This window comes from Danio aesculapii, chromosome 12, assembly GCF_903798145.1.
Source record: "Danio aesculapii chromosome 12, fDanAes4.1, whole genome shotgun sequence".
NCBI lineage: Eukaryota > Metazoa > Chordata > Actinopteri > Cypriniformes > Danionidae > Danio > Danio aesculapii.
The window spans coordinates 46773274-46797987 of NC_079446.1; the positions used below are offsets into that span (position 1 = coordinate 46773274).

Genomic DNA, 24714 nt, shown 5'->3' on the forward strand with positions numbered 1-24714 from the left:
GAAACATACAAATGCTGTAATATGTTTGCAGATATTTAAGAAACATGCTAAGTGAACATTCTTGTTTATCTGAAAAACAATGCTGAAGTCAGATATTCTGCTTTGAAAATGTGCGCTACATGCCAGAACATAAGCTTTGTTTTGGTCTCTTACTTGCCCAATGTGATGCAAATGAGATGCAGATTCAGAGTTCCACATGAGGAGTTTAATTGGCTAATAATATAAATATTACCAACGTAAACTTTAGATGAGCAGGTTACATGATAATCTCATGTCCTAACAACACGATACGTGACTAGATTTGCAGTGATAAGAAGTTTGGCTGTTTGCATCAGACGAAACATGATAGCAATTTAAATACAGCCATTCAGAAGCACAGAATATGCACTCACTCATGAAATGCCAAGGTTTATGATCTAATTATTACATATTAAACCTCTTTAATATTATTAAATGTAGATGCTGAATCACTGATGTGTGTTGGCTTGCACTGTCACAGTTCTGAAGTTCAATTTCAAGTAGTTTATTTTATTTTCAAGATCTGAGGTGAACTATCTGACTACCTGAGGTAATCATTGTCGTTTATCCTGTTGTTTACCTGCAAGACATAAAAGACATTTCTAAAATATAAATTTCAGGTTTTGGTTAGGACAAAAACTCCTTTTAATATGGGAAATATTCCTTCTATCGTGTGCCGATGCTTTTAGTTAGAAAACGGTTCAAATTAGCCTTTAGACTCGATAGTCAGGCACACTTGCGACAATCTGGCAACCAGCACTCGGGTGGACTCATCAGAGGAGGAGCCGAGTGAAAATGTGTTTTGATCCAGGAATGCAATACCTAGTTCAACCACCGGGTGTCAAGCTTACTTAGGCCTGTTTCCACTGAGTGGTACGGTTCGGTTTGGTACGCTTTTATGGCCGTTTCCACTGTCAAAAAGCGTACTGTACCGTACCACTTTTTTGGCAATCTTTCGAAAGGGTACCAAAAGGCGGAGCCACACGCGCAACTGAACTCTATTGGTTTACAGAGAGGCGTCATTCGCTTGCGCAACAAGCCAGAATGAAAACAAAAAACCCGCCATGTTTGAAATACACAGCAGACGAGCCGAGACATTACAGCGGAATGATATATACATATAATAACGAGACATGGTCGACCCAGGCTCAAACAAACCTTGTCGTCGTCTTGATGAACAGCCACAAAGCCAAGAAGAAGAGCAGATTTACCCTGTGCCCCGTAGTTTTTTACGAGCCAGTCTGAGGCGCTAGCGGTTTAGCTTTCTTGCTTGCGCTCGCGCGTGTCTAACATTATATTTGAAATAACAAACTTCTTGAGCTGATGATAATAACCTGCGCTTTTGAAACCCGATCCTGTCAGACACTGACAAACGCGAGAGAAGCGTGAAGAAACAAAGGAGAAGCCGGAAAAAAGGAGCACATTATTTTTCAGCAAACATGAACAAAATGCCATATTTAACTAACTTATATCTTCACCTTTTGGACTAATATGAACTGGGAATGAAGGAATTACTCTCTAACAGAGGCTACATGTGCTGCTGAAGATTGCAGACACAAATGAGAGGTTTACACTGACTGTGGGCTATATATTGTGTTGTTTTGAACCTAAATACTGACGAAATGTCTGCTATATGTAGTTCTTTTGTAGTTGGTAACATATCGGAGACTGTAAGAGGCTGTATGCGTCTATATATGTTCATTTATTTAGTTATTTAATATAATTACAGACGTTACAGTAGGCTGTTTCGCACTGTCATTGATCTGCAGTTATAATCAACTCATGATCATTGAAAAGTTAGTAATAAACGTTTCTACACAAGTATTTATGTGTATGAAGCATCTGTTTTGTGAGAAGTGCTTTTCATATGATATGTGAGCGACCTGTACAGCTTTACTGTAGACATTTCCTCGAGCGAGAATGACGTCGACTGAAACTTTCTGTCATACACCAAGCCCACCAAAAGGGTACCCTTGTTAGTGGAAACGCAAGCCTGATAAAGGTAACCCGTACCAAACCGAACCGTACCGTACCAGTCAGTGGAAACGAGCCAATACTGCACCTATAAAGAAGATGCATGGCTAATACATGATATAATGTCATAATATAATAAACATTGGCCAAATGGAAACTTTTCTGTAGCAGATTGATATATAAAAAAATCCAAATATTGACAGATATATTGCCACAGCTGATATATCGGTGAATATTTTAATGTAATTTTTTAATTATTTTAAAGAACACACTACTCACAATATCCACATTTGTAGATCTTAACCAATGATGGATTCACACAGTACACTTGTTGTGTTTTTGCATGTGTGTGTGTGTTTCAGGAGGTTGTGTGTGCCTGTAATATCATCACCAAAGAAGCGTCCAGAATGAGTGTATCTCTTGGAGGGCTGCTGGCGGTACCCATGTGCAGCGGACATGCTGGAATCTGTCCACCAGGCACAGAGAGCCCACAGACCAGTAGGCGGGTCTTTGTTTCTTGTAGCCAATTAGAGGATCTGTTCTGGTCAGTGGACTCCATTGCTTTCGTCATCGATACTGGAGTAGAGAAAAGACAAGTGAGTGTGCTGGTTTAGCAGGGTATTTTTTAATAAATATAAAAAAAATTGTAAGTATTTGAGTAATTCAGAAACTCTTATGATGCATGTTGTGTGTAGGTGTATAACCCACGACTGAGAGCCAGTTCAGAGGTCATCAGGCCCATCAGTAAATGTCAAGCTGAAATGCGAAAACAGCTGACGGGATCTACAGGTGAGACTTTTTGAGAAATTCAGTATTTTTATCTTCTGTACAAAAGAAAGCTAAACAGTTTGTTTTTTCAACAAACAATATATTTCTAAATTTACAGTGTAAATAAACTATGCCATCTGACTAGTATATTCTTGGTCACTGTTGGTTGCTTTTTAAATTGATACATGAATTTAGATTTGTTAACATTAAAGGTGAAAAATTTACTTTTCAAGCTGTTTGGACAGAAATGTGTGTAAGTATGGTGTATAAACTGTCATATTGGGGTGAAATAAACACACCCATAAAAACGGTGGACCAATTAGAGCTGTTTTCAGATCGACCGCAACTTTACGTAGGAGAGCGGTCCCCCCGCCCACCAATATTGATTGACAGCTGCGCACATTAACATGTCCGGTAGTCACGTGTATAATCATATAATCAAGACAGGATGAGCGCAAAGCAGCCGGGAATAAAAGCTCTGTTCAGTTCTCTAGGATCATCAATCATCATCAAACATGATCAAGAGTGAGTTTTACAAGTTTAACATGTTTTAAAACAGAGCATGTGTGTAACGAATTACAGCGATTCACTTCAGATTCACTTAATCAGCACAGCCGCGTGTCAGATCAATTATAAAGGAAGATGCTTCAATCCCGGTTATTAATATACATTAATATAAGAGATATCCATACAGCAGTGGATATTACCAGTATCATTTCACATGCGTGCAAAACGAGTGCAAAGCTTAACACTTCTTTCTCTCTCTCTCTCTCTCTCTCTCTCTCTCTCTCTCTCTCTCTCTCTCTCTCTCTCTCTCTGTGTGTGTCTTTGTGTCTGAGCTGTGTGTGTGTGTGTCTCTGCGTGTCTGAGCTATGTGTTTGTGTGTCTGCTGCGCTATGTTTGTGTGTGTGTGCGCGCGCTATGTGTTTGTGTCCTTGCTCTGTGTGCGTGAACTTTGTAATGACATTGTGTATGACTCATTGTTGCAAATCCACAAAAAAAATGCATCAAATACTGATTGTTAAAGTTCTTACTGTAGTATTTCTCACACACGTTATGTGAGATCTGCTTCCTGAGGCAGCCGAGGGCGGCGATTGCTGACAGGCACGTGGGAACGGTGGACAGGGAGGACTAGCCTTAAAGGGCCAGTACAAAAACACAGCAAAACCCTTTTCCTAGCTATAATATAGACACTTTAAACAGCTATAATAAATAATCTGATGGGTGTTTTGAGCTGAAACTTGACAGACACATTCTGGGGACACAAAAAACTTATATCAAATATGAAAAAAGGGGTAACCTAGGTGCCCTTTAAATCAAATTAAAAATAAGAAATAATTATTAATTCATTAATATTTAATAAAATATATATTTTTATAATATATTATTTAATATATATCATTTTTATAACATACCTTATTATTATTATTTTGTTATGATACAAATAAAAAAGCTAAGCTGTTAAGCTGAATTTTAATTGCTAAATAATGCGATATTCAATAAGCAAAATAAAAATTCTATAACAACATATATTTTGCATTATGGCCAAGAATAACTTCTGAAAGTGAACATCCATGTTTTATTATTACATAAAACAAATCAGAAATGCAATCAATGTAAACGAACACGAATAAATATCACCACTTTGCTTTATCATTATTCAAATTTGAAAGTCAGATTTATTAAGCCTCCTGTTCATTTTTAATTCTTGATTAATTAAAATTCTTGATTTTCCCTAATTTCTGTTTAACAGAAAGATTGTTTGCAACACATCAAAACATAATAGTTTTAATAACTCATTTCTAATAACTGACTAGATATTTTTCAAGACACTTCTATACAGCTTAAAGTGACAATTAAAGACTTAACTAGGTTAATTGGGTTTAAGCAAGTTAGGGTAATTAGGCAAATCATTGTATAACAGTGGTTTGTTCTGGAGACAATCCGAAACAAATATTGCTTAAGGGGGCTAATAATATTGACCTTAAAATGGTTTTAAAATGTAAAACTGCTTTTATTCTAGCCGAAATCAAACAAATAAGACTTTCTCCAGAAGAAAAAATATTATTGGAAATACTGTGAAAAATTTCTTGCTCTGTTAAACAACATTTGGGAAATATTTTTACAAAACTTTGACTTCAACTGTAAATGCATTGCTTGTTTTCCAGTCAGTGCTGAATCACTTCTGAATCTTCTTGAATCACTGTTCATTTAAAGGAAAGTGCTTCTGTTTGTATCCTGAGGACGTTCAGCTTCCCGCCGAGATACATCCGCGGATTCTAGAGTCTAACATCACGTCCACGGCGCTGTTTCTGAAACGAATGGAGGCGGCCGGCGTCACACACTGCCACTTCATCAGCAGACCAGGTGCGTACACAATTCAGAGATGAACATTCAATGCCCATAACACTCACACACTAACACAACACAGCATTACATGCATATATATTTAATCTCAGTTTGTGCTTTTGTTTTGTGCTTTGTTTACTGCTCTGTAAACCCGGGGTCTGTTCTTCATACCTCGCTTAAATGATCTAAGATGATTTGGCAGATCCTGGATCTTTTAATCTTGATAACTGATCTCTGGCTAATTTGGTTCTTCAAACACGTTCGTGAATCAGATTAAAATGTCTGGATGAACTGATCTGAAATCAGGATCAGCAATGCAACTATTGGCTGACGGCACAGCAGCGTAATGACATCATCTGATTAATATTCAATTATCCATGTGAGCAACATTACATCAATTCACAGTAAACGGTTTGTTAAATATGATACGCAATAACTTTCCACATTTGTGTGGGCTGCACAGTTTAGTTCCAACCCTAATTAAACACACCTGATCAAACTAATGGAGTGCTTTAGGCTTGTTTGATACCTACAGAAAGGTGTGTTGAAGCAGGGCTGGAACTAAACTCTGCAGGAGTCCGGCCCTGCAGGAATTGACTGACAACACTGGGATAGTTAATGTGTTCACTAGTGCTGGGCAAAGGTTAATCACATCCAAAATGAAAGTTTGTTTGACATTATATACATATAAATGTACATATACATATATTACATATATATATATATATATATATATATATATATATATATATATATATAGATATATATATAGATATATATAGATATATATAGATATATATAGATATATATAGATATATATATATATATATATATATATATATATATATATATATATATATATATATATATATAGATATATAGATATATATATATATATATATATATATATAGATATATAGATATATATAGATAGATATATATATATATATATATATATATATATATATAGATATATAGATGTGTGTGTATTATATATATTTATTATTATGTATAAGTAATAAGCACACACATAGATAAATATAATGTGTACTAGACAATTTTGTTACATAGATATTTAAATGTATGCATAATTTGTATCATATACATATTTTAGATTTAAATATAAATAAACATTTTCTCAAATATATGCATGTGTGTATTTAAATATACACAATAAATATACACAGAACACGCAACTATTATGTCAAAGCAAACTTTTAGTTTGGATGCAATTACATTTTTCCCCAGCACTAGTATTTACTAATATGCTAATATATGAACAATATCCCTTTACATTTATACAAAAACTATTTACAGAAGAAAGGGGTAGAGGACAAAATATTCATAAATAGTGAAATTAATTCTCTATATTATTATTATTTCTCTATATAATAATATATATTATATAATTATTTATATATATATATATATATATATATATATATATATATATATATATATATATATATATATATATATATATATATATATAATTCTCTATATTATTATTTATATTTATAGTTATATTTATATTTAAACACCATTTCACTACTATAATGGTGAAAAGTTAAATGTAAATAATGGTTTTATAACAACAACACATTAGTTAACAAAAGTTAAAAGTTCACAAATATAGCTTTTTAATTATTCACGCAGAATTTAATTTTGTCCAAAACTTGTTCATTTTTTTCAATTACTGTTATTTTGACAAAAAGTATATGTGTACAACTGGAGTTTGCTTTATAGATTTCAATAATTGCAATATTTTGATCATTTAAATGTATGCAACAGCCCCAGTGTGTGGTTTTGTGCGTGCTGGTTAGTGTTCGGTCAGGCGTGTGTTTGCTGATCTGACAGCTCTGAGTCTGCTGGGTTTACACTCATTGTTTCTGGTCAGTGTTTGGACTGTGTGAAGCTCAGAAGAGAAAGACAAAACGTTATTATTTATCAAAACACACGGCCAGCAGACACAACAAACCGGAAGACGAGAGCTCAAGTGATTAATCAAGTGGTTTATTTGTAGAAATGCTCCAGACTGTTGTTTTATTAGTTGTCTTTTCACAAGACTGTTATAACTCTTTTAACGGTCATCAGCATGTTAAAACCTTGAAAGTTTTTAATATTCAATTTTTTTAGAAACATATAAACATTTTATATTGATTTATGTATTTATTATATCATCTTTACATCAAATAAATGAATGAGCGCTTGTGTGAGGTGTTTCTAATTAAGCGTCTGTGGAGGCAGGACAGTAGATCTGACATTATTCTCTCTTCTGGCTGCCGTTATCTGTCTCACACCTTTTTTTTTTTTTTCTGAATATCTTAACACCATCATGGATTTTTTTTTCTTTAATTTCAGCAAATAGGATTGTAAATTAATGATTAGTTGTACCCGCCCATTCACTGCGCTATAAGTTTACCAACTATGATGACTTGCACTACTGAGAAACCCGGAAATGTGAAAAGGGTCCATAGTTGACAGGATGACACTTACATGATTTGTTTTGGGGTTTTTTTTTTTTTACTGCAGATCCTGAAGGGCTCATGCAGGCGTTGGAGGAGCTGGATTATCTGGCTGCGCTGGATAATGATGGAAACCTCTCTGAGATGGGCATCATCATGTCTGAACTCCCTCTGGATCCACAGATGGCCAAAGCTCTGCTGGCGTCCTGTGAGTTTGACTGCGCTAGTGAGATGCTGACCATTGCTGCGATGCTCACAGGTAACCTGTCTGTCTGTCTGTCTGTCTGTCTGTCTGTCTGCCTGTATGTCTGTCTATAAAGTCTTATTTTAATACCTTATTTTTAATTTTAACAATTTTTATAAATATTAAAAGATATTCCCTTATTTTCCAGCTGTCTGTTTTAGGTTTTTAAATCGTACAAATTTTAAAATGATTCAATAATTAGTTCTTTCTGGGGTTTTTATATCCGTCTGTTTGTCTGTTTTTCCTGTGTCAGCTCCGAGCTGCTTCATTGAGCCTCCGGTGGGCATGTTAACAGAAGTGATGCGCTGCCACATGAAGTTCCAGCATCCTGAGGGGGATCATTTCACCCTCATCAACATCTACAACACCTTCAAGCGCAGCCAGAGGGAGCCATGTGAGTCTGACTGACTGTTCGTGCATCTGACTGTCTGTCCGTCCGTCCGTCCAGCCGGCTGACTGTCTGTCCGTCCATCTGTCTGACTGTTTGTTCATCTGACTGTCTGTCTGAATTTGTCTGTCCGACTTTGTCCGACCGACTGTTCATCTGCATGTCCGTCCGCATTTGTCCGTCCGACTTTCTGTCTGTCTGACTTTGTCCATCTGACTGTCCATTCATCTGTCCGACTTTGTTCTTACGGCTTTGTTCGTCCGATTGTTCGTCCGCATTTGTCCATCTGCATTTGTCTGTCTGCATTTGTCCATCTGCATTTGTCTGTCTGCATTTGTCCATCTGCATTTGTCCATCTGCATTTGTCTGTCTGCATTTGTCCATCTGCATTTGTCTGTCCGTATTTGTCTGTCTGTATTTGTCCATCTGCATTTGTCTGTCTGTATTTGTCCATCTGCATTTGTCCGTCTGTATTTGTCCAATTGCATTTGTCTGTCTGACTTTTTGTCCATCTGACTGTCCATTCATCCGTTCGACTTTGTCCGTTTGACTGTCTGTCTGACTTTGTCTGTCTGACTTTCTATCTGTCTGACTTTGTCCGTCTGACTGTCCATTCATCCGTCCAACTTTGTCCGTCCGCATTTGTCCGTCTGACTTTCTCTGTCTGACTGTCCATTGATCCGTCACACTTTGTCCATTTGACTTTGTTTGTCCGACTGTCTGTCTGAATTTCTCAGTTTACATTTGTCTGTTTACATTTGTCCGTCTGAATTTAACTGTCCAACTTTGTCTGTATTTGTCCGTCTGACTTTGTCTGTTTGTATTTGTCCATTCGACTTTGTTCGTCCGACTGTCCGTTCGAATTTGTCTGCGTTTTTACGTCAGACTTTGTCTGTCTGACTGTCTATTCATCCGTCCAACTTTGTCTTTCTGACTTTCTGTCCGTCTGACTGTCCATTCATCCATCCCACTTTGTCCATATGACTTTGATTGTCCGACTGTCTGTCTGAGTTTGTCGATTTAGATTTGTCCGTCTGAATTTTTTTCCCGTCCAACTTTGCCTGTCTGACTTGGTCCATCTGATTTTCTGTCCGTCTGAGTGTCCATTCATGCGTTCGACTTTGTTCATCTGACTGTCTGTCTGCATTTGTTCATCTGCGTTTGTCCATCTGACTGTCCGTCTGCATTTGTTCATATGCATTTGTCCGTCTGACTGTCCATTCATCCGTTCCACTTTGTCCATCTGACTTTGTCCAAATTTGTCTGTTTACATTTGTTCATCTAAATTTTACCATCGAACTTTGTCTGTCTGTCAGACTGTCCATCCATCTGACTCTGTTTCATCTGATTGTCTGACTTAGTGTCCATTTGTCTGACTGTCCATCTGTCTATGTGTTTGTCTGGCTGTCTAATGAATCCTTAGGTACACGAGTGACCTTTCCATAAGCGTGCGTGTGTTCTGTGTGTGTCAGACTTCAGTCAGGAGCAGTGGTGTGAGCAGTATTATCTGTGCTGTGCGGCTCTACAGACAGCAGATGCCATCCGTTCTCAGCTCTCAGACGTCCTGAAGCGCATCGAGCTGCCCGTTTCAGAGCCTGCTTTCGGCACCAAGACCAACGCGCTCAACATCAAGAGAGCTCTGCTGGCCGGATACTTCATGCAGGTCTGCAGACACCTTTATCTTTATTTAATATATTTTATTCATTCATTCATTTTCCTTAGGCTTAGTCCCTTTATTTATTAGGGGTCACCACAGCGGAATGAACCGCCAACTATTTTAGCATATGTTTTACACAGCAGATGCCCTTCCAGCTGCAACCCAGTACTGGGAAACACCTATACACTCTCACATTCACACACATTCATACACTACGGCCAATTTAGTTTCCCCAATTCACATTAACTACCCCTGAAACACTTTTCAATTGGATTTTGGTCTCCATAGCCCTTTATATTTTATAGTACTAAAGCCCCTAAATCTTAAAGGCTGTGTTTGGACATGGGAAGAGCGTCTCTGAACACTCAGTTTGTCTGTCAGAATATTTGAAGACACTTTCTGTAGTCTGTTTAGTTCAGTAGGTTTTGTGTCACGATTGCTAATGATTGTGTTCACTTGTGCGCTCTGCAGATGGCCAGAGATGTGGACGGATCGGGGAATTACTTCATGCTGCTGAATAAACACGTGGCTCAGGCTCATCGTCTGTCTGCGTACGGCGCTAAAGCTCAGAAACTGGGCCTGCCGGAGTGGCTTCTCTTCCACGAGTACAGTCTGACTGACAACAGCATACGGACACTCACACACATCTCACCACACGCGTAAGTCTCTCTCTGTGTATGTGTGTACTGGTATTACTACATGGTTGAAGTCAGAATTATTCACCCTCCTGTGAATTTAATTTTCTTTTTTAAATATTTCCCAAATGATGTTTAGTAGAGCAAGGAATTCTTCTGGAGAAAGTCGTACTTGTTTTATTTTGGCTAGAATAAAAGCAGTTTTTAATTGTGTTAAACCTATTTTAAAGGGTCACGAAACACCAAAACAGATTTTTTTGAGCAGTTGACAATCATATATGTGTCCCACGCTGCTAAAAACACTATTTGGACATATATATTACACAAAAAAGTGAAAATTGGTTTTTACGTTATTTTGAGCAAATTCGTTCTTTCGGTTCGAAACTAATTTTTGAAGCTGCGTCACAGCCATGAGATCTGTGTGTAATCCAGCATGTAGACTATAATTTAGATATAATGTTTTTATATGGAAATATACTTGGAAAATACAATTCTTATAGAAATATATCTATTTTGAAAACTTTATGCTTTCTAACTTCCCCAAATTGTGTTCCTGACACCAGTCTAAGCAGTTTTGTTTTTGTTTTAATGACAGTCAATCAGCTGGCTACAATACTAGTTAAAGGGCCAAACACTGATGCATTATATTGATGAAGATCCAATTAATGTAACTTTTTACACCAAATAAATACAATAAAGTAGTCATTTCCACACAAGGGAAAGAGAAAATAGCTCATATGTATCGATATAATGCTTACATGTCAAATAAATGTGTACAGGGTGGGCCATTTATATGGAGACATCTTAATAAAATGGGAATGGTTGGTGATATTAACGTTCTGTTTGTGACACATTAGTATATGTGAGGGAGCAAACTTTTCAAGCTGGGTGGTGACCATTTTGAAGTCGCCATCTTGGATCCAACTTTTGTTTTTTTTTTTTTCAATAGGAAGAGGGTCATGTGACACATCAAAATTAATGGGAACTTCACAAGAAAAACAATGGTGTGCTTGGTTTTAACGTAACTTTATTCTTTTATGAGCACCTTCGCATATACTAATGTGCCACAAACAGGACATTAATATCACCAACCATTCCCATCTTATTAAGGTGTATCATATAAATGGCCACCCTGTATTTAATGAAGAAAAAAAAATCTGTGTTCTGCAGGTTCGTTCAGATGGCGCCGCAGTATTTCTTCTGCAATCTTCCTCCCAGTGAAAGTAAAGAGATCCTGCAGAATATTCTGGATCGAGACAGAACGGGTACTACTAAAGCAAAAACTCAACCAGAACCAAAGACAGAGGCGCAGGAGACTGAAGCACAGGAGCGATGTGTTTTACAGTGACCTCAGAGGAGAAACAGACATGTAAATTGTGGATATTTTCAATTGAAGAGACACTCATCGTCAATCTGTTTGGGTTGTTTATTATTATTATGTTTGTGGGCTGATTATGTACAGAATGAATAAATTATTTCACTGGTTTGGGTGATTTGTGGTTAAACTGGCCTGGAAGGTTAAAGTGTGCTCAGACGGTCAGATAATCAGTCATTTTCTGCATGATGGTGTCCATTCTGTCCATGGGGATCACCATGACTGTGCGAAACGGCTTCATGGGCTCATCCTCATACGACCATTTTCCTGTCGCACATGAGTCTGCCTCGTCCTGAACACAGTAGCTGAACTTCAGCGTCGCTTGCTGTGAAAAGAAGAGCAAGAAATGTTTAGGCCATAAACAGGGATGTGATTTTTCTAAACTCAATGGTGGAGTGGTAGTGGCACCATCTAGTGGAACCATCTAGTGGAGGTGTGTGGATCTGTCCTGACATATTAAACAAAATAAAAATCGCAAACATTTTTATAATCTCATAAATATCAGATTCCAAACCATATAATATTGTGATTAATTGTATCACATAACTTATAGACATTACATACGCAGCACATGTGTATTTGAGTGTCTTGGAAAAAAAAAAAAAAAGACACCTCACCTGCACCATCACATTCAGCTTGTGCAGTAAGCAGATGTAAATGAAGTGTGAATGATTTACATGTGAAGTCATAGCAAAGATGACATAGACGTCCTGTGACGCGAACTGGGCATTTTTTTGTCTGATGCGCTTCAGCCTGCAAAAGTTAGAGCAAACATCTAACAAATGGAGCAATGGAACAAACATGGAGATTGGTTCACAGCTGACGGCCGCTGGACGTGACCGAATTAAAGGACATTGTTTGTGCTTTACATATTTGGCTGGCATTATGATGTGCGTCCAATCGATCATTTGTGTTAAACTCTTTCCCTGCACTTAACGAGAAAACACTTCCCTGCCATTGAGGAGTTTTACGGTAGGGGAAGCCCTAACACATGTCCTGAGTGAGGTACATGATGTCTCCAGGGAGTGAAATCTGAGAGAAAGTAAGATTGTGGATGAAATCAAGAGTAATACAAACTTCCTTTGCTTAATCCCTACCGTTTCAAACGACAAGAGACCAAAATGAAGCTTTAGATTTAGGTCATTGTTTTAGATTAATACTTATAATAATAATACTTTAAATATATATAATAATAGTTAGGTGACTATTAAACTGCTATACAACTGCTAAAAGAAGTATAACTAATATTGTGTGGCCAATATCAAATATAAAGAATTATTATTTAAAAACAGACACAAATATATATATATTTTAAGGGGGTGGACTCGTCATTGTCCTCGGCTGATTACATGCCTGAATAGTCAAATTAGTCTGGGAAGAATGTAGATATTACACAAGTAATGGACTATAAGCAGTGTTTTTCAGCCACTGCTAAACAGTTAATGTGACCATTTTCACTTTTATAAGGTTCCTTTTACAGCTCTGATGATATCATTTAATAAGAATATAATGAGTTAAATAGACTTCAGCATTCATTTAGTTGTTCAAGTGTTAAATGAGATGAAAGACCATTTAAATGCAAGTGCTGACAGGAACCGCAGATAAATGCTGAGAGACTATTAAATATTGGGGTAAAATAAACCTCCATATTGTAAAGCAGAACAATGTAATTTAATGCAGTGCTTCTTGTCCGGTCTGATACCCACTTTATATACTGTATTAGTCAGGCAATGAAGATGACTGATTTTTAATCGTGGCAATTTTGGAAGGCATGACCATTCACAGGAAATGTTTGAGCTGGGTTACTGCAAAATTAAAAGTCTCTGTGCATATAAACTATTGTTTGGTAAAACAAATTAGATACCTTATCTGCAATTCAAGAAGTCTTAAAAGGATAGTGCACCCACAAATCAAAATTCAGTCATCCTTGTTCAAAACCCTTCGGGTGTCTTTTCCCTTGAACAGTTTGCTAATAGCTGACACCAGTTGACTTCCATAGTATTTTAATTTTTTTTTTTTTACTACTATGGAAGTCAACTGGTGCCAACAACCAGCATACTTCATAATATCTTGTTCAACAACAAAAAAAAAAAACACTCAAAGGTTTACAAATTGAGTAATTTTCACTTGTGAGTGAACTAACTCTTTAACCACTTAAAACAACAATTCAGCACAACTATTCATTTAAAACTGAGTAATAACTACATTACTATTTATTAATTGTAATAACTAAACGTTCTTTATGGTCAGGGTTGCATATAATTATTTTATGGTTACACATGTTCTATATCCTAATGGATGGATAGATAAAACAATAAATAGATAGACACAGAAAGAAAGAAAGAAAGAAAGAAAGAAAAAGAAAGAAAGAAAAAGAAAGAAAGAAAGAAAGAAAGAAAGAAAGAAAGAAAGAAAGAAAGAAAGAAAGAAAGAAAGAAAGAGAAAGAAAGAAAAAAAGAGACTCTGGATCACAACACCAGCCATAAGTGTCAATATTTGGGAAAAGATTTTTCTGTATCTGAAAGCTCAATAAATAATCTTTCCATTGATGTATGGTTTGTTAGGAGAGGACAGCGTTTCTCTTTTTAAGGGATAGTTCACCCAAAAATTACAATTTACTCACCCACAAGCAGTTCTAAACCTATAGGAGTTTTTTTTTATTTGGTTAAATACAAAAGATTTTCTTTTTGAAAACCAGTAACCATTGACTTCCATGGTAGGAAAAACAAATGCTGTGGAAGTCAATGGTTACTGGTTTCCAGCTTTCATCAAAACAGATTTTGTGTTCAACAGAAGAAAGAAAAGGGTGAGTAAAGGGTGACAGATTTTTCAATTTTGGATGGACTGTCCCTTTAACTTATTAGTAAAACGTACCTCATAGAAGAACTCCTCCTCGTCGTTCACGAACAGCAGCTCTTCTTTAGCCTGGTCTCCTGCAGAAATGCTCTTCTTCTTCACTGGTTTGCAGGTTTTGCTGATCATCAGACAGAACTGGCATTTACCACTGGGTTTATTGGTCCTCTGAGCTTCAGCCATTTCCTTCCTGAAAACCACACAGAAGAGAGATGATGATTATATTTTGACAATATGCTTATAACTATTTCTTTAATAAATTAATGACAGCACATTCACCTTTTTTTTTGTTTAATTCACTTTATGATTCAACTATGACAAACTTACATCCAAATATTTCACGGTTTCCCTAATTAAAACATCAAATATATCAAACTAATGAAATCTGTAGGTGAGACAGGCGTGGGGCGCAGTGCTGAGCTCTTACTGCAGTTGTTTGTGCAGGGGCAGAGCGATCTGCGGCGGGACGTTGACGAATCTCTCGCTCAGCAGGAGCCCGACGGACTGAGCGGTTCCCTGCAGGAGATTCTCCATCCGCTCCTGCACATCAGGAGGACTGCACTTCGCACACTGATCCAGAATCATGTCCTTCAGCTTCTCCAGACACTCCACGCCCTGATACACAAACAATAATACATCACACTTTAAGCCAAATATCATATTTTTCAAGATACTCACCGATTAAAAACTGGATTTCAATGACCTTTCATAATCCAAATGCTTTAATATGTTTAAATAATAACTTAATATTAACATTGTTTCAGCTTGAATATCATTTTACGTGACTTTAACAGCCACTAGACGGTAAAAATGCATATGCACATGTAATATATCATGATATTCCAAAAACTCCATGACCAGTGGGATTGTTGTAACTCAAGATCAATCCTACAGAAAGGATTGTGTGTGTGTGTGTGTGTGTGTGTGTGTGTGTGTGTGTGTGTGTGTGTGTGATGACTGTCTGACCTGTCTCTCGGTGAGGTTCACCATGCTGATGAAGCCAAACACCTCGTCCGGGTCGCCCTCATCATCACTGTCCTCCGGCACTTCAGCTTGCTGGAGCAAAACACACACATAAACTATAACACAGCAATATCAGAGCAGAATTACAGATGCTTATTATTACTGTTAGTGAATATTATACAAATGAGTTTTAAATATATTTAACATTTACAGTATGGCTGCACAATATATTGCTCAACATCGAGATTGCAATGTGCACATCCACAACTGTCACATCACAGGATCTGCAATGTTGAGTTATGATTATAGTTGACCAGGAGAAACAGACACATGAGAATTGTGCAGTTATTGAAGAGTTTAACTATATTGGAGTAAACGTTTATTATTTGCATCTGTTTTTATGGCCTGACAGTGTTCAAAGTAATCAGGCAAAGAAAATATAGCATTTGTAACTTTACTGTACAAATAATTTAAGTAAATTATTATTTATTAAAGACATTTGCTGTGTTATTTTACATTTGATTATTCAAATTCTGAACCTGAACAAGATTTGACTTCCCAGAAATCCCTAAAACAATGTTTATTTCACTTTTATCTTTGCTTTTAATTAATTTCTTGACATTTTTATGAATGATTCACTTCCCTACAGAATCATTTCACTCAATCTAAATTAATGAATTCTTTCTAAATAACAGTTTTTAGTCATCTGAAGAAATTGTTTATATATATATATATATATATATATATATCAATCATCTGGTGAAATTGTAATATTTAGTTTTTCTGCAATATATATCGCGATATATATAACATGTCAGATTTTTTCAATATCCTGCAGCCCTAATTTATAGCACATTTTAATGTAACATACTGATTAGACTCCATCAGTTTATAAAATAAAAATATTTTTTAAAAAGTAGAAGGTGAAATTATTTAATTTTATTACCTCTTACTTAATGTGGTGATGTTTAGTGATATTTCATCGAATCAGACCATTGGACACAAGACTTTAGTGTATTTTATTAATTATTAGAGTTATTTAAAAAAAAATAAAAAAAATATGAATACTGTTATGGAGATTTTTTGGCATAATTTGAGCTACGGCTGCTCGATTATGGGGGAAAATAATCACGATTATTTTGGTCATAATTGTAATCGCGATTATTCAAAACGATTATCAGTTTAAGTCAAAATTATTCGCTCTCCTGTGAATTTCATTTATTTATTTTTTTATAAATATTTCCCAAATTATGTTTAACAAAGGAATTTTTCACAGTATTTCCTATAATATTTTTTCTTGTGGAGAAAGTCTGATTTGTTTTATTTCGGCTAGAATAAAAGCAGATTTTAATATTTTGAAACTTATTTTAAGGTCAATATCATTAGCCGCTTTAAGCAATATATATTTTTGATTGTCAGCAGAAGAAACTACTGTTATACAATGACTTGACTAATTACCCTATTTAAGCTGAGGGTAATTAGTCACTTTAATCTGAATGCTTGTGTTTTGAAAAATATCTAGTCAAACATCATGTGCTGTTAGAGCAAAGATAAAAGAAATCAGTTATTAGAGATGAGTTATTAAAACTATCTTGTTTAGTAATGTGTTGAAAAAGAATCTTTCCATTAAACAGAAATTGTGGGGAAAAAGTGGCTAATAATTCAGAAGGGCTAATAACTTCAGCTGTGTGTATATATATATATATATATATATATATATATATATATATATATATATATATATATATATATATATATATATATATATATATATAGTTATTTTTCTCCTTGTAAATAAGGAAAGGGAAGTAAATACAATATAATAAAAATATTAACAAACTGTGCTTTAAGCATCTTCACTGTAAGAAACACTTTAATTATAGCTACTAAAGTCCTTCAGTCAAGAGCAGTGAGGGATTTTCTCCTTTTATTATCATTATTAATCAAACAACAGTCGGCAGCAGGAATATTGCGCGCGGTCACTTTAATGTTTCTCTTTCATGTGTCTTTTGATTCTCAACTCGTTTGTTTATTACACAAATGAATGTTAAAATGAATAATCACTAAACACCGCGATTTCACACCATTAAAGTGCTCACATTGATGACTTCAGATGTTTGTGCTCTGCTCGTCTCGGAGGTGTGTGAATGAGACACCTCAGAGGCGAATGTGACCGAATGCTGAGCGAATGCTGTGTGTGTGCGCTCATTCACACTTTTAAAAACATGAATGATTCGAATGTACATCAATGAACAATGCGCATCCTGCGCTGCAAAAGTTGCATTACACTACATGCTTAGTCATTTTCACGTGAAACCGAGCTTTGCAGAGCAACAAATGTGTACACATGTAAAGGGGCGGTATATGATGCAATAATCATTTATCTCAATTAATGGTTTTTCATAATCGTTAGAAGCCGAAATCGAATTGCTCAGCCCTAAAAATCCCTTAATAAAATGCATGATTAAATTAGCCAAATGCAAATGTTGTAAACAATACAATAGTGTTATTTTCTTGCATACTTCAAGTTATGATCCGTGTTAAAATTTTATCTGTTCATAATTGTTTAAGCTCATTTTGAGGGATGTAAACTATAACAATGGTCCTAACCCTTTTTTATTTTCCATAGCTTCCAAGAAGGCCCAAACGTTGATAAATATTGTTATGATAGCTGTTTTAATGTTAAGTAATGGTTGAATTGCCTCTTGTTATAGTTATGAAATAATTTGACAAGCAGGCAATTTTCATGGTCTATAGATAAAATACAGCACTGATATAAGCTCATAATTCACACAAAGGGCTGTTTTTGAAGATGCTTGTAAAAATGTATACAGTAAATATACATATTTTCTCTACTTTGATGTATTATTTGTGTTTATATAAATATGTTTGTTCATTTTTATCTTTTTTTCTCATTTAAAACTTCTGTTTGTTCCATTACTATTTTATTTTTTCATTATTTACATTATTGTGCCCACTTCTTCTTGGCTCTTGATTTAAATGTATGCTACATTGACATAAAATGAATCTAAACAGAATGAAATACATAGTTATGACCAGTAAAAATTAAGCTATTTTGGGGGGTAAATGAGAGTGTATTACCCTGATGACACTGCCGATGTGGTTCTGCTGGATGATGATGTCAGTGAGGTCAGAAGTGTTCACGTGACACTTCAGAAACAGCTGCAAAACAACAACACACACATTTATGTCTACATTCATGCATTCACACTCATATAGTCATTGCATAATCTGCAATAAACCGACGTTACCTGTTGAAGAAGGGTTTTGATGCCGTGAAAGTCGTTGTCAGAGATCGTGTGTGCTTCGAAGTCCACAATAACCTCCTAAATGCAGACCAAAACACGTGTGTTGGTCATAAAACAACGTGTTTTTAGGATAGAGCCAGCATGGCCTGTACATCACGACATTTCTGCTCGCAAAAACAGTTCGGCTAGCAACTTACCTCGTTTATTTCTTCTTCTGAATTTTCGCTGTCGTCGTCGCCAGAGTCTTCCAGACCCTCGTCCGAGCTTTCGTCGCTGTCCTGGGGATTTTGTCCAGTTTCAACAGCTCGCCTTTTCGCAGATGAAGCCATGCTGCTCCACTAGTGCACAGGAAACAGACACGAGCTCGCGCACGGCGACGTTTTGTGTCGTCCACATGCTAGGAAACTGAGGAGTCTTATCGGCCATTTTGGCTCATTTTAGACCTAAAGTCGCGGGCGCAAACCCTCCATACTCAAGATCCAAAATGGCGTCTTTTCCGGCTCACGATCTTAAGAAGCAGAAGATACCATATTTTTACAGAGGGGGGCTGCATGAAAAGGATTTATTATTTCAAATAAACAATTGTATTGATTGTGTCAGATAGTAATTTTGGTTTAATAAAGAAATGTAAATATTGTCGTGATGTTGGAGTTACTTCAGAAATGAATTATATATTACGTAATTTTCAAAACAAACATGGTACCTGTTAGAACAAACCTTCGCTAAAATAAATAAGTCTCTCTCCTACTTATGTTTTTGTCTTACAAGATAATATTTTCCACTACTAACTTTAATGTGTCTACCTATCAGTCTATTCGTTATCTACCTATGGGTCCATTCATTCATTCATTCATTCATTCATTCATTCATTCATTCATTCGTTCGTTCGTTCTTGTTGTAATGCTAGTGAAATCAAAACCATTTTTATAGTTATTTAGTCATATTTTCATTAATTTAGATTTATTTTAATAATGAATATACAGGCCCAGCCAGCCTGGTGAAAGGGGTGGTTCTTTTCTCAAAAAGTGGACCTTTTTCTAGTTATACGCCTCAGTTTCTATTTAATTATGAGTCTTAAATTCTGCATTTTAGTGATTTTTATTTCTGGATTAACTAGTCAGATCATCATAACCACACTTTTTGATGTAAAATATTTCTAAAAAAATTACAATAAAAAAAATTAAAACAGGAGTAATTTTTAAAATACAAAATTTTTACATTATATATCATTAGGAAAAAATAGCAATCTGTTAAGGTTTTAAAGTAAAAAAAACTGTAGCCCACTATCATTTATTAGACAAAAAACAAACTGGCCAGCATATTCAACTGTCCTCAGTCACAATTTGGCCATTCCAATAAAAATAATAATAATAATTAAATAATAATAATAATAATAATAATAATAATATATAATAATAATAATAATAATAATACATTAGTAATAATAATGATAATAAATAATAATAATAATAACAATAGTAATAATAATAATAATAATAATAATAATAATAATAATAATAATAATAATAATAATAACAAATAATACCAATAATAATAATAATAATAATAATAATAAATAATAATAATAATAAATAATAATAATAGTATTAATAATAATAATAATAACAATAAATAATACCAATAATAATAATAATAATAATAATAAATAATAATAGTATTAATAATAATAATAATAACAATAATAATAATAATAATAATAATAAATAAATTATAAATAATAAAACAATAATAATGAATTCTTCAGACTTTTTCTAGCTTCTTTGGTAAAAAAAATTACATTTTAAAATTCCTGGATATCAACAACAGCCTAAATATATTCATATTAATTTAATATGGTCCACTTCTGGTGCTTCACACCTTTTTATTGCTCATTTTTATTTCAGAAATAAAGTCCAAGATTAAGAATAAAAGTTCCCTGTAAAATGTTTTCTCTGTTTAAAAACAATACAGTAGTGAAAGACTTCTCTTACATCAGATTATAGTCAAAGCAACAGCCGACACAGGATCCATTTAAGTCTTTTTCGATGGATTATTTTCATTATTTATGATGGCAGTCAAAATAGGACAAATGAGCTCATATATGGGACTAATTCTGGACCTTTGTCATTGAGGGGTGGGTCTTCCGAACCCCCCTGGCTACAGGCCTGAAAAGTTAGAACATGTTTTATGCTTATAGTAAACATGTTTTAATAGAATTTTGGCTGTAAAATTGCACCTACAGGTGTTTCAGCCATAGGTCAGATTTTCTCCAGGTCATAATTTATTTGTTAATATTAATTTTGTCTAAAAAAGGATTATACCTGTCGGGTTACATCTGGAATGCATCCCAGATCACCTTCTGAAGTGGTTTGAGCGATCAGATTTATATCCGGTCAGAATAAAACGAATAAAGTGAGCAAACAGCCTCAAAAACACGTATAGTAAATGTATTATATCATATTAAATTACATAAATTAATTAAAAGGAAAAATGCTGCCCATCCCTCCCACCCCCCAAACACATACATCGGCTACGGGCATGATGTAGTGGAGTAGCAAGTAACATGCTATTAGTTTATGTGACCGCTAGATGGCGTTCTTGGATAATAAGAAGCTTACCACCTGTCTTAGCCGGGCTCACTTTCTGTCCTAATGTCCCGCATCTGTCTTTAATTATATTCATCTGTCTCCATATTCTACTGCATCCCAGACCAATACACAGCACCAAAAATGTAAAATTATATATTTAATATGTTTTTGCCCACAGCCGACCGCAACTCGCCGTGACGGAGATTCCCGAGCCTGTGTGCTCCAATGAGATGTGCTCTCTTCAGCGCTCACCATGACAACGAGACTCACAGCAGTGACGTCGCGATGTAAATATTTGCATCTGCATTCCTATAAAGGTCGTCGGTTCTCTCTCAGTGTTGTCAGTTCGCTCGGTGTTGCTTTTTGTACTTGACCAAGGTGAGTTCAATACCTGACGGTACGAGTGGAGCCACGCCAATCTCACGAAGTCCGCTTCGTGAAGCTTCACTCGGGCCCGTCTGTGCTGTAGTTCCTTGCGGTTTGCGTACATAAACGCAATATCGCGAAGAATATTACGTGTTTGTTGCTCGAAATGTGCCGCCGAGCAACATTCCAGTGAACACTGGCACGGACTGGCGCCCGGTTAGCTCGTGCACTCCCTGGGGCGAGGCGGCTTGTGAGCCCTAGGCAGGGATCAATACAAGCCGTGAGGACCCTCAGGGAAACACGGGAGGCCGGTAGTGGGACCCCGCTGCGAGGGTTATGGTGGGTGGGAGCAGCGAGGCCCACTCATCGTCTATTTTAAACTATAGTTTCAAACTTTAGTTTACTATAGTTTAAAATAGAAACCATGGTAACTGTAATGTTTTAACTGTATGTCTGGCTGTTGTAATGTTTTGCTTTGTTTTTCAGCAGAGTTGTTGAGCAAAGAAGGACTATTGAAGACAACCGTTGAAGACAACCGCGTGTTATATTCACGAGCGCGCGCATTATAATGTTTCTGTGCTGTTTTCTGAAAGTTTATCTTGTTTAGATAAGTTTGCAGGTCAAACAAAATAAACTATACTCTTTCTAAACATCTGTCTCGTGTTTTATTTGTCCTCTACAGCAATACACTGTCATATAAGTCTGTTAAATGCATCTATATGCAACATGGTTTGACAATAAAGTAGTCTAACAAATAAATAGTTGTTATAAATGTACCTTCATTAGTCAACATTAGGTGTAGGTAATAAAAAGTTAATCAAAGATGTCCTAAGACATAATGGTAATGTTATGGTTGTTACATAACTGTATTTATTATTATTCAGTATGTTTAAAACCAGCAGAATATACTATATATTTAATATGTCATGAACTTACTGTTATTTAAAAATTTGCTTAATAAAAAATGTCCTAAGACAACAATGGGTTTTGTTTTGGTTTTACGTCAAACTACTGTAGGTTTTAGGATGAATACAGCAGATATAGGTGACCTATATCATAATGATGGTAGTAATGACCCAAATCAAGTAAAATGTCTCTTGCTCAAGTACTTTTAGCATGCAAAGGTCAAGTTTAAGTATATAAAGTAGTTTCCAACAACAAAACTTTGTCTTGTAAAAATGACCAAATGGGGGGGTGGGGGAGGGGCTGGGGGTGAGAAAAAAGTTAATGTCAAGTTATATATATATATATATATATATATATATATATATATATATATATATATATATATATATATATATATATATTTATATATATCGTTATATCTATGTCATATATATGTATAAAAGAAGTTGAGCAAGTTGTCATAATATTTATTCATAATACATTTTTCTATACTTTTCCATTAGACTTTTTTTCTAAATCTATAATTGGTAAATTGCTCCCAGGTCAATCTTGACTTTGTCTAATGAAGGTGAGGTGTATCTTAAGGGAGATTGTCCTATTTTCACATTTCTACTTTTGTTTTGGTTTTATCTTTGTCCCATGTAGTGCTGTTTTTTTCTTTCTGTATCACAATGACATGATCTGGCAACAAATTACAGTACAAACAGCAAAAAAATAAAATAAATTAGCCAGTTTACATCAGAACACCCGTCCAGAGTACAGTTACTGTATATTGACAACATGACAAGGCCCACACAGAATCTATGCGCGCAGATTTCCGCAGATATTTAGCCCATAATTAATTCTGTTTATTTACTTGTGTAAATGTGTCTACATTTATATTTATCCAGTTTAAAAATATTTACAGTAATATTATTGAATATTGAAAATATAATTATATGAAAATATTCATATGAATTATTTAAAATACAGTGTGTAAAGTTAGATTTTCTGTCTTTTAGTAGATTTATTATACGAAAGACTTGCTTTGTTTACCATTAAAGAGGATTTAATTGGTTTTGCATTATAAACATTAAATAAAAGTTAAAATGTATTACTTTTTATTTAATATATTAAGGTTTTAGTTATGATACTCCCAAAATAATTCTGCATAAATCCGCAGATTTTTAACACAATTCTGTGCAGAAATAGCAAAAAATGTCTGCAGATTCGGTCTGGCCCTAAACATGACGGACTGTCCTATCCGTACACAATGACACAGGGACTTTTCATTCTGACATGTTCACTGAGAGATGAACTAAGCATTTTAAGCAAGAGACTGGCTTCTGCAGGTAATCCATGCTGTTTTGCTATTCGTATGTGCTGTTTTGAGAAATGCACTTACTGTTTAGCAAATTTAAAATCTGAGAATTGTACCAAAGCGACTGAGAAAAACGAATACAACACAAGTTAATGCAAAGACAAAAAGTCTGCAAAGACAAAAGTGTATTTTTATTTGAACATTCTTTTATAAAAATAGTAGTGTAACCATAATTAGGTTTTATATTTTGGCTCAATATTTAATACTTTATAGTCTACTCATTTTGATGTAACCATAATAGTACAAAAAAAGAAGAAAGACATGTATTGTAAAACAGATATAAAAATCCATAGTGGAATGGAACATCACAGCCATGGTTTCTGCAGGTGTCAGTCACTATTTCAAATGTATGACTTTTTAAAGTCTTTTTAAAAACCGCTGTGAATTAAAATTCAGTCTTAAACAGGACTACATGCTAAGGATGTTTTTAATGGCCCAGTTGGACCAGTGGTATAGATCAGGGGTTCCCAAACCTTTCAGCCCACGAGCCCCAAAATAACATTGCCGGTGACTGTGACCCCGACATTCCTCAGAGG

General features: G+C 35.2%; 2 protein-coding genes across 2 annotated transcripts in view; one reads left to right on the forward strand and one right to left on the reverse strand.

Moving 5' to 3' along the window:
- The window catches only part of dhx32a (DEAH (Asp-Glu-Ala-His) box polypeptide 32a), a 26409-nt gene extending 14208 nt beyond the window's left edge, over positions 1–12201 (forward strand). Inside the window, exons 4-11 of the mRNA XM_056469389.1 lie at positions 2355–2588; positions 2688–2781; positions 4978–5127; positions 7642–7833; positions 8072–8212; positions 9679–9869; positions 10335–10522; positions 11669–12201. Coding sequence (XP_056325364.1) covers positions 2355–2588; positions 2688–2781; positions 4978–5127; positions 7642–7833; positions 8072–8212; positions 9679–9869; positions 10335–10522; positions 11669–11846 — 1368 coding nt within the window. The 3' untranslated portion in view covers positions 11847–12201. The remainder of the gene's footprint in view (positions 1–2354; positions 2589–2687; positions 2782–4977; positions 5128–7641; positions 7834–8071; positions 8213–9678; positions 9870–10334; positions 10523–11668) is intronic.
- bccip (BRCA2 and CDKN1A interacting protein) lies at positions 11911–19324 on the reverse strand. The gene is made up of 7 exons (XM_056469390.1): positions 19156–19324; positions 18962–19036; positions 18792–18872; positions 15693–15782; positions 15154–15341; positions 14748–14916; positions 11911–12198 (listed from the first exon to the last, which is right to left on the reverse strand). Exons 1-7 carry the CDS (start codon positions 19285–19287, stop codon positions 12028–12030), a joined length of 906 nt encoding a protein of 301 aa, XP_056325365.1. The 5' UTR covers positions 19288–19324; the 3' UTR covers positions 11911–12027.
- Between the last annotated feature and the right edge of the window lie 5390 nt (positions 19325–24714).

Bases quoted from the DNA above. Each gene is read 5' to 3' on its own strand.
- bccip (XM_056469390.1), bottom strand. From the start codon at position 19,287: ATGGCTTCATCTGCGAAAAGGCGAGCTGTTGAAACTGGACAAAATCCC. The intron at 18,873-18,961 runs GTAACGTCGGTT...GTTGTTTTGCAG, and splicing joins TCAAAACCCTTCTTCAACAG to CTGTTTCTGAAGTGTCACGT. The intron at 15,342-15,692 runs GTCAGACAGTCA...TTTGTGTATCAG, and splicing joins TGAACCTCACCGAGAGACAG to GGCGTGGAGTGTCTGGAGAA.